The following is a 15,718-nucleotide window of genomic DNA, read 5'->3' on the forward strand; positions in this document are numbered from 1 at the left end:
GTTTTAACGAGGCGCATTATCTATCAAAACATGGACATTCAAGGGGGAGTGTTATGAAATAATAAGTGTGGATATCCACCACTCTAGAAATAAATCCCCACCTCTCCATGATCTCAAAGGTTTAATGTAATGTCTCTCACTTCACCCGTGATCTTCTCCCACATTCTCATATGTTGAATGTCATATTTATAGCTATCCTTTTATATGCCTCAATAGACCACTATAAATAGAGGCATAGGAATTTATGTTGGACACACTTGTAAACACTTGAGCACACCTTGATGAATAAGAAAGTTCTCATCTCTTATCTCTCTATTTCTATTGCTTTCATCCTTTTATATTGTTACTCTTTTAGCTTGATTTTACAACAATAAGATTGCTTAACACTTGTTAATGTTATTATTATAATATTATTGTGGGCATTGGCGATTTTGGTCCCTATGTAATTTGACTAAGCATAATTTACCTTCAATTAATATAAACGTAACTAACGGCCATAACTCCCGCATGTCCGTGCTCCTATACGGAACGGATTAATCTTGTACACATTAGGCGGATTGAATCTCCCTACTTATGTTATTGCAACTTATGTTGCTTGATGACCAAATTAATAAAGGACGTGTAAAATGTTTCAATTGAATAATACACATGTTTGAATGAAAAGATTATCTTTTATTTGCTCAATTTTTTCTACTATTCTCTTGTTTTTCCTTGGAATATAATAATTTCCTTTTTCTATAGCTTATGTAATTTATAAATGCATAAATTATTTTTGCTTAAACTCTCTGTATTGCTACGTTCACTTTCCTCTAATCAAGGTGAAAACAGTATTTAGCTTGTCAGTTACAACCATTGCCAAACACCACTTTTCCCAGATTTTACGTTTAGCCAAAGATACAAGAATGTTTAGATATCTGTTTCAAAAAATGCAATATTACACAAACAAACAAATTGCCTCAACGTATTGTAGAAAGGTAGAAGTATAATAGAAGAGAGCAAGACCCAAAAGCCTCCAACATTAGCAAGACAATTTAGAGATAGAGGCCAGCCAGGAGCTAGCAGTTTCAATACAATTCATTATCATGCGTTGAATTCTATTTTTATAGGTTGAGTTACGTTCATTTGTTCGTATGTTGTAAGATAATAGAAAAAGAGTTTGCAGACAGAACCAGAATGAACCATCGCCATGAAAGAGGTAAGAAAAGAAATTGCAATGTCAAAAAGAGCATTTACTTTTATATCGTCGTGTGTTGCACTAGTTTCACATTTCCTGCTTGTTTACTTTATTCCAAAAGGTACCTTTCTTATGGCGAAAATCATTTGTTCATTTTTTCCCTCAAATAAAATGTTAAAACATATCCTCTCTTCTTTTTAATTAAAGTTTGTCAATTTCTTCAGCCTACAAGCTAATTTCTTGATACTAAAATATGCATACATTTGTTCACATATTGTAAGCCGATACAAACAGAGTTTGACGACAGAACCAGAATGAACTTTCGCCATAAAAGAAGTAATAAAAGAAACGGAAAAAGTTCAAATATGTCATCGAACTATCAGAAAAGACCCATTCATGCCACTCATTAATAGTTCGGCTCAAAAATGCCACTGCCGTTATCATTTTGGGTCATATATGCCATTACTCACTAACAGCACTCTATTACTACTATATTTTGTCACGTGACATTATCTAAACCCTTCATTTGTCGAGTGGCATATATGAGCCATTTCGTAGTTCAGTGGCATATTTGATCCTTTTCTCAATTCCTATATAAACCTCAATCTTTTCTTATTTTATGTAACAAGCTTATAAGGACAAGTTTGTCTCTTACATTAACAACACTATTATTTTAGAGCCCGTTTGGATTGGCTTATAAGTTGGCTTATATTTTGTTTTCGGCTTTTTGAGTGTTTTGGGTAAAAATTTTTAAAGTCATTTTGTGCTTAAAATAAGCTCAAAAAAATAATTGACCCATTTAACCAGTTTATCTAAAGCAAGTTTATACTTGACTTATAAGCCAAAAAAAAAAATAAGTTGGACTATGTCATATAAGCCAATCCAAACGGGGGCTTACATGGAAAAATTATACTCTCTTATTTAATTGGATTATGAATCTAATCTTAGTCTACATTCTTCACAAATTTTACGTACTTTATAGCTCTTTTAAAAAAATTAAAATACACATAAAATATGTCACACACATGTACTTTTCTTACGCATCTACACCTCATTAGTGTAATCTTTTTTATACTTGTCTTTTTTTTTTTTCTTAAATAAATTTTATGTGTTTTTTAAATCTTTGTAAAGAGTCATAATGTACGAAAAATTTGTGAAGGATGTAGACTAAGATTAGATTCATAATCCAATTAAATAATTCCATGTAAAATAATAATGTTATTAATGTAAGGGACAAACTTGTCCTTATAAGCTTGTTACATAAAATTAGAAAAGATTGAGGTTTATATAAGAATTGGGAAAAGGATCAAATATGCGGCTGAACTACGAAATGGCTCATGTATGTCACTAGTAAAATGAAGGGTTTATGTAATCCACGTAGCAAAATCTGGTAGTAGTAGAGTTCCGTTAATGAGTAATGACATATATGACCCAAAATGGTAATTGCGCTAACATTTTTGAGCCCAACTATTAACGCGTGGGATGAATGAGCCTTTTTTGATAGTTCGATGATATATTTGAGCCTTTTCCGTAAAAGAAATTACAACGTCCAAAAAAGCATTTACTTATTTACTAGATGATAGCACGGGCCCAACACAAAAAATAGTACCACACTTTTCTTTTTAGTCTGTCTAAAAAAGAATGATATATTTTTATGTTTAGAAATCATTTAACTTGAAACTTCCCCTTTTACCTTTAATGAAATGATTTAAATCCACACAAATATTTATGACTTATTTTAGACCACAAGTTTCAAAGATCTTTCCTTTCTTTTTTAAATTTCGTGCTTGGTCAAACTATGTCACATAAATTAGGACAGAGAGAATATCTTTTAGTAATATAATTATGGAATTTTTATTATAGAAAGTATTATAATTTAATTAATTGAAAATATTAATAAATTATTTTACTTAGTCCGCTTCTTCCATATATGACTTTCCTGGTTTGGTTCTCCAATTATACCTAGTTTCACATCATCTATTTCTACTCAACAACACTGAAAAGCGCTTGCATGCGTTAGCATCTGTTGTAGTTTTAAATGTTTAAGTATAGACCAACTTCATCATTTTAAGAAAATATGTGTATACATTTCTTGACCGTTTATATTTCGTCTTCTTGATATTATTCCTCATTATTTGTGTGAGATGTATGTGTCCAAAATTAGTGCATTTTTATCCTTAACCAAAGGTATAAGTTTTAAATCTTTTGGTTTTATAACTTCTTCAGCGGTTTTTGTGTTCAATTTAAATCGTTATTTCCACACCGAATTTTCTTCTTTGAATTTTCTCTAAGCGTATCTTTACCATTTTCTGAACTGATTATCATTATTTAAATGTCCCTTTTTTTTTTTTTTTTGCAATTGTGTTCTACTTCTTCATGTGGTCCGCGCCTTAATGTTTTTGCAATTATCTCCTACTTCACGTGGACCTCACCTTAATTTTTTTTTTCTTCTTATTTTTATAAAACTATAACACTATTATAGAAGAGTGGGTTGATGATCCCATGCCCAAACCCACTCTTCTATAAAAGTTAAAATAAAATATAGTCATGCGTTGAGCTAATTTCACATTGTCCTCAAATGGAAAGATGTGCATTGAAGTGCTTATGGGGAAATTCATTTCTTCATTTTTTTCCTTAAATAAAATGTTAAAATATGTCCTCTCTCTTTCTTTTATTCCACTAAAGTTTGTCAATTTCTTGAGACTGCAAGCCGATTTCTTGAAATTGAAAGATATACATTTTTTGGTACATCTATTTTGCAGAAATCAGAAATGCAATTATATTCTAACAAGTTTATTCTATCCCATCTGAATTCACATATTCACTAAAACAAATTTTCACTAACATATCACACGAAGGCATTTGAATTACAAGGCACTTTACCCTCTTCTCAATCTCTAGGACTAGAAATTCTGATACCTCAAAAAATATCTGAACCTTTTACTTTATTCCTAATTAGAGAAAGAAATTTATTGGCACATGTCAACTATTGAATGGAAATTATAACACTAGAACAGATGTCAACTATTCAAGAAAAGTGACATCCAAGTCAGGTATTATCCTGTTTAAGTGCAATCTGGACTCATGTTAACCTCAAGTTGATGACTTCAGTATTCTAGAAATTTTGTGAAATTATAATTTAAAACAGATAGGACTCACTTGAGAAAATATCATTGCCAGAAGATTACTTCTTTCGTCTTAATTTATTTGTCATTCTCTTTTATTTTTAATCGGTCGCAAAATGAATGTAATATCTTTTCATATTTAATGATAATTTAATTGTAGCTTCTCATTTACTTTTCAATATATTTAGTTTTTATGGCTTAATTTAGATCATAATTTTTCTTTAAAAAAAATTATTTTTCTCTTAAAATTCATGTTCAATTATTCTTTATTTAAACTCCGTGTCCACTCAGTAAAAGAAAAATGAAAAATGTTCACTCATATTGATGAAGCATTCAAATGATCGAAGATTTTTGTAGTTGGTATCCTAACATATGTCCATATTGGGAATTTGCCATTTTGCAGTATTCAAGTATGGCCGAGAAAGAAGTTCCTTCTACAGAGGATGTTAAAAGCCCACTCTCCCTATTTTTCAGAGATATAAGGTAAACTTGTAAAGTTTTTGCCTTTCTTTTTTCTCTCCTTGGTCATAAATTCATCATCATCATTTCTTTCAGCTAAGGAAGGGGATACAACTTTAAAGGGTTATACACACTTTACATGTGCCAAATGACAAAATTAATGTGCTTCTTTCTCATTTTTATCCTTGCGCCACACTCTACATAGCTAAATAAAGGGAAATGTTGATGATATCTGATAGAGTTAAGGGTGGAGATATTGATTTTTATTAGGGTCTTAAATAGGCGAGTTAAGGTGAATTTAGGCGGGTCAAAATGAGTTGTATTAATAAATGCACGGGTCATTTACTTGGGCTGAAATGGATTAAGAAATGGGGCATAATTCAACCCGTTCAATTTTTGTTAAGTTTTAATAGTCTATTTGTTTTTAATAATTTATTTAAATACCTAATAAAACTTTGCTTTTCTTTATCATGATTATATATAACATATCAAACAATTTTTTTTTATTTTTTTATAAGACATCCCATGGGAGTATCAATTTGGGCAACATATCAACCGTGAGTTGATCAAAATGGGTTTAGCTAATAAATGGGTGGGTGGATTGTCTGGGTCATGTTTTTATGGGCTAATTTTGCCACCCTAGTTTTGATAGTATTCTATGAGTGAAAAATTATCAAAATATTGGCAAACTTCTAAGAAAATATTTTCTGAAAAGAAATTACTTTTATAAGAAAAGGAGTCTCTAAGTAAAGAATTGGCTGCATATTTAAGATCCCTCTGCTCTCCAAAAACGTACTATTGAATATCTGCATGCAAAGCCACTTCTGATGTATATGGAAAGTAAGTTGTACTGGACTAGGAGATGTAAGATTCTTAAATGCCAAAGCAAACAAGATTTTTCTTTATCTTTTGGTACTTTACACTGCATGTTCGTCCACCAAAATAATAGCTAGAAAATTTATATTTTTTTGTATATTAATGTATAATATACATAATAATAGTATATTTGACTAGCGAATGTAATTATTTTTGGCTGATCAGTCAAATGTGTAACTTGCCCTTTTTTTTTTTTTTTTTTTTTTTTTTTTTGAGCAGATCAATTTTTAAATTGGATGAGCTTGGTCAAGAAATAGGAAGGATTGCCTTACCTGCTGCGCTAGCTTTAACAGCAGATCCTATTGCATCTCTGGTTGATACAGCATTCATTGGCCATATAGGTATCAAACTTCACAAAATTTAATGTATTCCTATTATCTTACAATGAAACACAAACAATGTACATAAGTTACACTTATAAAACTAGGGTGACCATTAAGCAAAACAGATTTTGAATCATCAAAATAAACTCTAAATTTGTCGACACAGGTGCAATTGAGCAGGCTGCTGTAGGAGTTTCAATTGCTGTATTCAATCAAGCATCTAAGATTGCTATATTTCCCCTGGTCAGCGTAACAACTTCTTTCGTCGCTGAGGAAGATACAATCACGAGATCGAGCCAAGACCTGCAAGATGATAAAAGTAAAGAGCGGAATGAAGGAGATGCAGAAGCACTGGAAACCGAGTCACTGTCAAACAGTGAAAGCAAAAGCTTGATACCTAAAAAAGGTATGTTGGAAAATGAAAGTCCAGGCCAGTTTGGATTAGCTGAATTTAAGTAGCTTATTAGCACAAGTGCTGAAGCTGAATTTATGAATAAACAGTTATGTGTTTGGATGGAACTTAGAAGTGTTGAGACTGAAAATAAGCAGCTTGTTACACACTCAAAAGTTATTCACGTGCATGTTGCTTCTGCTTTTTGAAAATGACACTAGCTTTTCATTTACTTTCAGGTTCTGCCGGGAGTATAGGCAACTCTGAAAAAATAGCTACTAGCTTTGAAGTAGTGAAATCAAAGCCCGAAAAGAGACACATTCCATCCGCATCATCAGCATTGATCATTGGTGCTGTCCTTGGCATCATCCAAGCAGTAATTCTAATCGCTGGAGCAAAGCCTTTATTAAAATTCATGGGAGTCAAACCCGTAAGTTGATCTCTTTGAAAACAGGAGAGGGAGGAGAAATTTCCTACACCTCCGTCCCACTTAATGTGAAGGTGTTTCCTTTGGACACAGAGTTTAAGAATGAAAGGAGGATTTTTGATACTTGTGATCTAAAACAAGTCATAGATGTTTTTGTAGCTATAAATCATCACATGTTTTTGTAGCTATAAATCATCACATGTTTTTGTAGCTATAAATCATCACATTAAGGGTAAAATGAGAAATTTAAAGTCAAATTGTTACTAAATAGAGAAATGTGTCACTCTTTTTGGGACTGACTAAAGAGGAAGGAGTGTCACATAAATTGGACAGAGGGAGTATTTTCTTCAATTGTTGTATCCTTCTTCCAACTCTTGGTGCCATTTTTTTTGCTTTTTCCTTTGCATTTTTGTGGCGGTAGGTGAAAGGGGTTGAGAGGCTCTCATAGTGTCAATTTCCGGCTGTATGTGATAATTTTACAGGGCTCATCTATGTCAAAACCAGCACAAGATTACCTGAAATTGAGATCACTTGGTGCACCAGCAGTTCTCCTCTCATTAGCTATGCAAGGTGTATTTCGAGGATTTAAAGACACTAAAACTCCACTATTTGCAACTGGTAAGTAAATTAGGGATGTATGACAGTATCAAGCTTCAATGGACATATTAAAATAGGGACTAGGAAGAGGTTAATTTAGTACACAATATTAAGTTTTATACATCAGATATTCAAAAAGTAAACAGTCTTAATTATTTAATATTCAGATCTTAATGCAACGTCTTATTATTCAGATGTGTATTCAAATTCAAACATTTAAATTTTAATACACATCTTAATATTCAGATTCAGACATCTTAATCTTAATTTAAAAAATGAGGCCCAAAATCTGACTCAGCTTTTTCCTTTTTTTTGTGTGTTTTGACATCATACAGTGGCTGGCGATTTGGCAAATATAATTTTGGACCCTATATTCATCTTTGTTTTCCATCTCGGTGTCAGAGGTGCTGCGATCGCTCATGTAATTTCTCAGTGAGTAGATTCTAAACTCTCCTGATAAATAAAATTGTGAGGCAACAATTTCACGGATAAAATAAGTTTGGGAAATGTTTGACAGACATTCTTACTTGAATTGGTATTTTATAGGTACCTAATTTCAGTTATACTATTCTTGAGACTATTGGAAAAGGTTGATATCGTACCTCCTAGTATCAAGTATCTTCAATTTGCTAGATTTCTTACAAATGGTAAGGATCTTCTTGCTGCTGTAAAATACTAAATTTATATTTTTCCAATAAATACAAAACCAGCTCCATATTTGTGAAAACGAGGCTCTGGAATTTCCTAGGTGGCATTCTTATTGTGTCAAAATAAGCAATGCTTGCTTTCTTTCTACTTATATTTCTCATTGAATCCTCGTTACCAAGTTTCGTAGGGCCCATTTGGCCATGATTTCAAATCAAATCAGGATGTTTGAAGCTGAAATTCTTTTTGGACATGTAATTTGGATCTCAAAAGTTGTACTTTTTCTCAGAAATATCAAACCTTCTAAGCTTTCGGCGTCCACTTGTTCTCTGAAATATTGAACCACTTCACCATACTTTGTTCAGTGTATAAATGAATCTTCACGACAAAGCACACTCTAAAACACAGAATGAAGAATCTGGATGTTATTTCAAGATAAACTGTATACCTTTCATGCTCATAAAAAATACTAACTGATTTTTATTTCGTTTTTCCTCCTAATTTCAGGGTTCCTATTGTTAATTAGGGTCATAGCAGTAACATTCTGCGTAACATTAGCTGCATCATTGGCTGCAAGGTTAGGACCGACACAAATGGCTGCATTTCAGGTCTGCTTGCAGATTTGGCTAGCTACATCTCTTCTAGCTGATGGGTTAGCTGTTGCTGGGCAGGTGAGATATGATCTTCCCAGTCAATACTTTTTGGCTGTCTCAAATAAACAAAGAGCCAGAGGAAAAGAGAAAGACCAGTAACTAATAAAATTGAAGAACTTCTAACCAGATGTATTATTTTTCCAAGAAATCTTAATTCCAACGAGAAAGGGAACCGTTATTTGTTCCAAAAAGGCATATACGGTCAGACCTCCATATGACAGTCATCCTCTATAACAACCTTCACTATAACAGCCATGTTTTCCGTGAAACCATCTTTCATGTTATGTTACATTATATGTTCTCGATAGCAGCATTTCGCCATAGAAGCCAAAAAATATCGAAACAAATGATGTTGTTCTAGATAGGTTTGATTGTTGCAGTATTCTCACTATAATGGTGTGAAAATCACAAGGCCTGGCTCCTAGGGGGGATCTTAAGAAGTTGAATTAACAGTTGGGAACTAAATTGTTGTTAGAAACCAACAAACAATTTACTTTGAAGGCTAAATCTGTCAATTAGAAACTAGCAAAAATGGTTTTTTTCTGCAGAAACAATGTGTTAACTACTCAAAGTTGAGGATATCTCTATATTGTTTTAGATATTAGATATTTCAAACTAAAACATTTATACTTTCATATTCGCCACCATGAGAAAGCATGTTATGTGAACAAACTTCAAAACTCGAACCTTTCTTTCACCTTTCAGGCAATACTAGCAAGTGCATTTGCTCAAAAGGACTTCAGTAGGTGTACTGCGACAGCATCAAGGGTGTTACAGGTATGAATAGTTGTTCAATAGCAGAAATTCCCATATATTTTCAATAGCAAATGAACTAGTACCCATACAGTTCTTGAAAAGTGCAGCTGGGAGTAGTTCTAGGATTGGTATTAGCACTCGTTCTTGGAATTGGTTTACACTATGGAGCAAAAGTATTTACGAAAGATGTCAATGTCCTAAACCTAATAGGCATTGGAATTCCGGTACACACCATCTATAAACACGTCGTTGATACATATACAAATTTTTCACAGTAAAGGACTCGGTTCAGAACTTACCATTTCTTCCAATTTCAGTTTGTCGCAGCAACCCAACCAATCAATTGTCTGGCCTTTGTCTTTGATGGTGTAAACTTTGGTGCATCTGACTTCGCATATTCTGCGTACTCGATGGTGAGTGAGCTCACATGAGATATTCATTTCTTGCTGTCAACTCATAATAAACATAGGATAATTACATTTTTGGACCTCTCTAAAACATAATAGCCAGTAAATGTATATATTTTGTATATTAAATATAAATATATACATAAAATTACATAAATATACATATAATATGCATAATCAGCGTATAGGTTTTTATCATACTTTGGTTAGTGCCAGTAATTAACTTTGGCCAATGGGCCAAAAATGAAAAAAAAAAATCGTTTTGATCAAAATGGTCCACAAGTTTCAATAAGAAAGGAATAGGAACTTTGCTTGTACATGGTAAAAAAATTTTAGTGTCCTCATACACAACCACACGCACAATCCCGAATGGAGAATTACCATCTTGAAGACATCTTTCTTTGTGATGCTCTGGGGATATTGTCAATTATTTGTAACTTATCCTGATCAAAGTAATCATTTATTGACAAGAATAATTTTGATCCTCAGCTTACAGTGGCTCTTTTCAGCATTGTGTTCTTGCTCATTCTTTCATCAAGTTTTGGATTTATTGGAATTTGGGTAGCTCTAACCATCTATATGAGCCTAAGAGCTTTAGCTGGCTTTGGGAGGTAGGCATCTGAAACAACATAGACTTGTAGCTTGTTTGGCCAAGCTTCCAAAATCTGCTTAATTTAAAAAGTGCTTTTCGAAAAAAAGCATTTTTTGAGTGTAGTAGTTTGTGTTTGGCTAATCAATTTAAAAAGCACTTTTGCGAGTGTTAGTGCAGTAATTTATGCCTGACCAGGGTTCCAAAAATGCTTTCGGAAAAAAGCTACTTTTTCCGCTTTTGCTACTATTCAAAAGCACTTATTTTTTTTCCTAAAAGCTTGGTCAAACACCGCAACTCTCTAAAATAAGCGTTTAAAAAAAAAAAAGAAAAAAAAAGAAGAGAAATTAGCCCTTTTGGTTTCCCCAAAGCTTGGCCAAACAGGCTATTAGGTGACCATGGGAATGCAGAAGCATGATCTGTTTATTTTCGGCTTCACATTTGCAGGATAGGCACCGGAACAGGCCCCTGGAAGTTCCTCCGGAGCTGAAAGTCTCTGTTAGACAGTTAATATATAAATATTACTTTTATACAGTAAATTTGTACAGGAACCTTAAATTCCTTATAAGGACCAAAGAAAGCATAGGAGGGACCTTATAAGGCGATTTGTTCAATGTTGTAACACAAGGTAGCACCACTATAGTATAGACCTAGTTCATTGGAGAATAATATTTGTACTCTTTCGTTCCACTGCAAAGATCCTCAATAAAAGTCTGGCAGATGAGGCTTCCTTTGTAGTTGGAGGGAGAAGAAAGAATCAAAGAATGAGATTTGGAAAGATATGCAATGCTCTTTCTCCTTACATTTCATTTAATTCAAGCAACACTTTGTACATGTAATTATGTTGATTATTTTCCTTCCCAAATAAACCAAGTCCCAGTCTCCCAACGCTCTTTTCTGATAAGGTAATGTTATAAAGATTAGGACCTCCAAACACTTTCTTTTGTAGACTTGAAATAGTTTCATTCTTATTATGTAGTATTTTCTGTCTTAATTTTTTTGATGCTCTTCAAATATTCTCCTACTTTAGTATTGAGATGGCAACTGTAAAAATACATTTGCTTAAACAATATATAATCAATATAGAAAGATAAAGAAGCACAAATGAAGAGGGAAATCAAAGTCATGTGAACGAATAGAGTAAAGAGCAACTAGTTTTTCTTTTGCGGAAAGTGCCAAAGGGGTCACGTTCTTTCTGTCTTAAAAGCATGGCGGCATCGATCTTTCTATATTTAGTTGTAACCTAACTTCAAATTTTTTTCATTTACCTTCATTGAGATAATTTATAGTCACAATAATTTCATTTACTTATTTTAGATCACAAGTTTCAACAGTCTTTTTTTTCTTTTCTTTTAAATTTCACGACAGATCAACACCTTCACATAAATTGGGACAGAGGGTGTATCATATTATACTAAAAGTGGGAAGCTCCATAGTTTAAAGTTAGTTTATGAAATTACCCCTCAAATGTTTAACTAAAATTACTACTGTACAAGTTTATGGCAGTAAAATTTCTTCAACTTGTTGGTTTAATTCTTGATAAAGTGAGTGTCTTATTTAATGAAATCCTATTAAATACTAAATAATGCCTATAATAAATCTTTACTTGGAAAAAATACCTTCTAACATATTACGGCTCTTCACCTCTACCCTACAAAGCTTTACATTTTCTGGATGAATTATACATCATTAGAACATTAATAGGGCGAAATTCTAAACAACTAGTGAATTTACCTGCACTTTGTGCAGTTGTAGGCACTTATATTTTTGGGTATAGAAATATTTAATGCATATACATGTACAAAAAATAATTTTATAAATTGATTAAAACGAAAAATATGCGTTTCGCGAGTTAAATTTATATATGAAGTATTATTCTCTAACATCCGCATTTTATAAATAAAAGTTTTTTTCTAGTCTTTGAATCCGAATAAAGAAACATTGACTTTTGTATGTGCCTATGTTTAATAAAATTTACAACATGAACTTATATTTTAAAATATGCTTATATAAGTATCTGTTAATCTATTTTATTAAAGAGATGTATTTTGCTGCTTTCATATTTTTCTCTTTGATTAAATCGGCAAGAGAACCAACGACAACAAATTGAAGCCAATTGAAATTTATGAAATACTTCTCTTTTACCACTTCTTCCAACCGTAACAAATGATTAATTGAATGCATTCACAAATATCAAAATGTTCTTTAAATTGAAAAATATGTCCTTGAAATTCCGTAGACATAAATTTCCACCACTTCTCTGTCCAGTGCATATTGATGCACTTTAAGCATAACTTAAGATTTTTTGAAGTAGAGCGGAAAGATTGAAATTCATCCCGAGATATGGTGTAAATCACATTACATATAGCTTCTATGTTATTTAAAAGAACCATAAAACACATACCCACACAAAGTACGTATTAGCAACAAAAGAAAATTCATAAAAATAGTTGATATGCTGGCTAACTTTAGTTTCTTAATCTACTTCCCCAAACTGGCAAGAGAGTTACCTAAACATACTAACTAAACTAACACAAAAAATGAGATGTTAATAAACCTAACAAATAAGAAATTATAGGGGAAGGAGAAAGAAACAGTGAAAATTTATTGATAAATTTTGAAATGACAGTTTCTTACGCTGCACTTGCACTAATGCTTCGACATTAGATCAAGTGTCCAAAGGATGTCGTGGTAGCACAATTGAAGCACATGAGCTGGATTATGACCTGCTGAATTAAAAAGACACCAACAAAAACTACATCCATATTTGCACCTATAAGAAAAGAAACAAAAAATTACCATTAGTTCTAATGGAAAAAAAAAAATACATGTAATAAGCATAGCTGGAAGAAAAAAACATGAAATCCACTTCACATATCACAGCAAACTATAAGATTGTGTGTATATAGAGGAGGTCAAGGATTCATGGTGGCCTTTCAAATTCCATAATTGAGTGGAGTCTTTCCATTCTCTAAATTAATGAGAAGAATGTGTAACTTCATTCTACGCGGTCTTTCCCTGGAAACGGCTGCTTAATTTGAGCTTTAAAGATGTCGTGGCTTTAATTTTTTATTGCTCCATTTAGTTGGTACAATATAGTTATTATTATTGGATTTTTAATAGATTGAATGAGAAGAATAAAAGCAAAAATGTCAAAAAAAAGGAGAAAAAAAGATAAATAGGATCTTTGGTCATGATGAGTGTCACATTAAGCGCATACATCTTAGCCTTTTTATATTATATATATAGCTATAGATTGCTAGACTAAACAGTTACTAGAAAAAATGAATTTTAACAGCTTACGGATGAATTATACTTAAACAAATCATTAATGGGTGCATGAGATTTAATAAAATCCTATTGAATTCTAAATAATGGCTATTACTTCCTCCGTACGTTGCAAAACTTTTGGTTTTCTTCAGCTAATAAATTGAACTAATGATGAATTATCTTACCTGATCTATTAATTTCTTCTTATTAATTATTATCTATAAATGGGAATCAAAAAAATGCCTATCCTCGCCATTTGCAAACCAATGGAGCAGAGATGCAAACTTATTAGGTACGTAAAGTTTCTCTTTCTGCCTTCTTCCATTGGTGGCCTCTCCTTGGTAATTCTTTTTCTTATCACGTATTTATCTAATCTCTCTCTTCATGTTAGTAATTAATTATTCACAATCTTTATCCTAATTTTCTTTTGTTTCTTCATATTTTTTCCTTTTTATCTTGATATTTCAGGCAGATTAATATACTAAAACATGGGAGTGAAAGTTGATCTACGAAGGTAGACACTATTCCATGTTTAAAACTCTTCATTTTTGGCCATTATATTAATTGTACAACATGTTTACAAAGAAGAAACATGAATTAATATTATCTGTAACTAATCAAATAAAAAAAAATCAACTATATAAAAATATGTTGGAATCACATTTGTATCTGGAGCGCAACAGAACTCGAGAGACCATGGGCAAGATATGTTGCTGCAGAAACAGCCACTTTTTCTGTACAATTATAATGCAATAAATTACAATAGACATTTGGTTCCTAAGTTTCTTTTGGTATTAGAAACTTTAATGTCATGCCACAAGTTCTATTACACTTCTTGAACATAAAGTACTTTGATTACTTCCTTTCGTTTTTAATTTTTTTTTTTTTTTTTTTTGGATACAGTTCCTTCGTTTTTATAAAGTATGCTTTCGATATTCTTTTGCAATAATATTGTTCGAGGTGTTCTCCACTTCTCATTGCGATAAACGTTGTTGAATGGTGGCCTTCAAGTTTTGGTCCATCATGTTATAACTTTAGCCATTTTTTGACCACCGATAGATATAGTGGGATGGTTCAGATACCTCCGCTGTTAATTAATCAAAGATTTGAGTTCGACCTCGAAAATGAAGAACATTTCAGTTGAAACCGTTTAGCCTTTTGTAGGGTAATAAATTTACAGATGCAACAGCCCATATGCATACTTTGGAGGGGCGAAAGGGTGAGATTAGGAATAACGGCCATTTAGTGAACTGATATTGTATCATTATGAGATCAAGAACTTGCCATGTTGTGAGCTAATTTGTTATTTTCTTGTCTTCTAAATTTTGTAAAGATCAAGAACTTGCCATGTTGTGAGCTAATTTGTTATTTTCTTGTCTTCTAAATTTTGTAAAGCTCTCGACTTTCATCTTTTTTGCATTGTTATTGTGAGTTGTAGAGACATACTATTTTAGTGAGGATAGTTCAATCTTTGTTTAATTATTACTAATTCATGATTTAAAGTTTATGTATGCAAAAATAATTACTATTGCTTCTTTTCGCATTTAGAATAACTTCTATTTAATTTACGGAAAAGGCTCAAATATGCCATCCAACTATCGGAAATGACTCATTTATGCCACTCGTCAATAGTTTGGATCATTTATGCCACTCGCCAATAGTTTGGCTCATTTATGCCATCAAACTATAGGAAATGACTCATTTATGCCATCGAACTATAGGAAATGGCTCATTTATGTCACTCATCAATATTTTGACTCATTTATGCCATCGCCCATTACCAAAATGACTCATCCATGCCATTTTTTTTATTAACGCCGGTTTTATAATACCAGATATGACACGTGGCCTCTATTTATGTGACAGCTTGGAAGTAAATCCTTCGAGGTGAAATAAATTGTTATTTACAAATCACTTTGACGATGGTCTTTTTTTTTTCTTTTTACATTCTAAATTTGATGCATTTTCATAATTTAATAAGGTCAGTTTTCACTCGCACTGTACAATGGACATATAAAGGAATGCA

General features: G+C 32.3%; 1 protein-coding gene across 5 annotated transcripts; it reads left to right on the forward strand.

The window, feature by feature from the left end:
• The first annotated feature begins 965 nt into the window (after positions 1–965).
• Positions 966–11,224, forward strand: LOC132041680 (protein DETOXIFICATION 42-like). 5 transcript variants are annotated; one of them, XM_059432386.1, is made up of 14 exons: positions 966–1,195; positions 4,703–4,782; positions 5,854–5,975; positions 6,124–6,363; positions 6,588–6,778; positions 7,258–7,393; positions 7,708–7,804; positions 7,919–8,019; positions 8,525–8,688; positions 9,376–9,447; positions 9,534–9,650; positions 9,744–9,839; positions 10,343–10,444; positions 10,870–11,224. In XM_059432386.1, the coding sequence occupies exons 1-14, from the start codon at positions 1,187–1,189 to the stop codon at positions 11,020–11,022; spliced, it is 1,680 nt and encodes a 559-aa protein (XP_059288369.1). In that variant the 5' UTR covers positions 966–1,186; the 3' UTR covers positions 11,023–11,224. The 5 variants fall into 5 exon arrangements, with proteins under 5 accessions (XP_059288369.1, XP_059288370.1, XP_059288368.1 ...); XM_059432387.1 differs by lacking the exon at positions 966–1,195 and adding an exon at positions 4,401–4,421; XM_059432385.1 differs by lacking the exon at positions 966–1,195 and having other exon boundaries at positions 4,430–4,782.
• The last annotated feature ends 4,494 nt before the right edge of the window (positions 11,225–15,718 follow it).

Source organism: Lycium ferocissimum, unplaced genomic scaffold (genome assembly GCF_029784015.1).
Source record: "Lycium ferocissimum isolate CSIRO_LF1 unplaced genomic scaffold, AGI_CSIRO_Lferr_CH_V1 ctg11021, whole genome shotgun sequence".
In the NCBI taxonomy this organism is placed as follows: Eukaryota; Viridiplantae; Streptophyta; class Magnoliopsida; order Solanales; family Solanaceae; genus Lycium; species Lycium ferocissimum.

Coding starts and splice junctions, on each gene's coding strand:
- LOC132041680 (XM_059432385.1), top strand. CDS start 4,637: ATGATCGAAGATTTTTGTAGTTGGTATCCTAACATATGTCCATATTGG. Junction 9,651..9,743: donor TAATAGGCATTGGAATTCCG/GTACACACCATC, acceptor TTCCAATTTCAG/TTTGTCGCAGCAACCCAACC. Junction 10,445..10,869: donor GCTTTAGCTGGCTTTGGGAG/GTAGGCATCTGA, acceptor TCACATTTGCAG/GATAGGCACCGGAACAGGCC.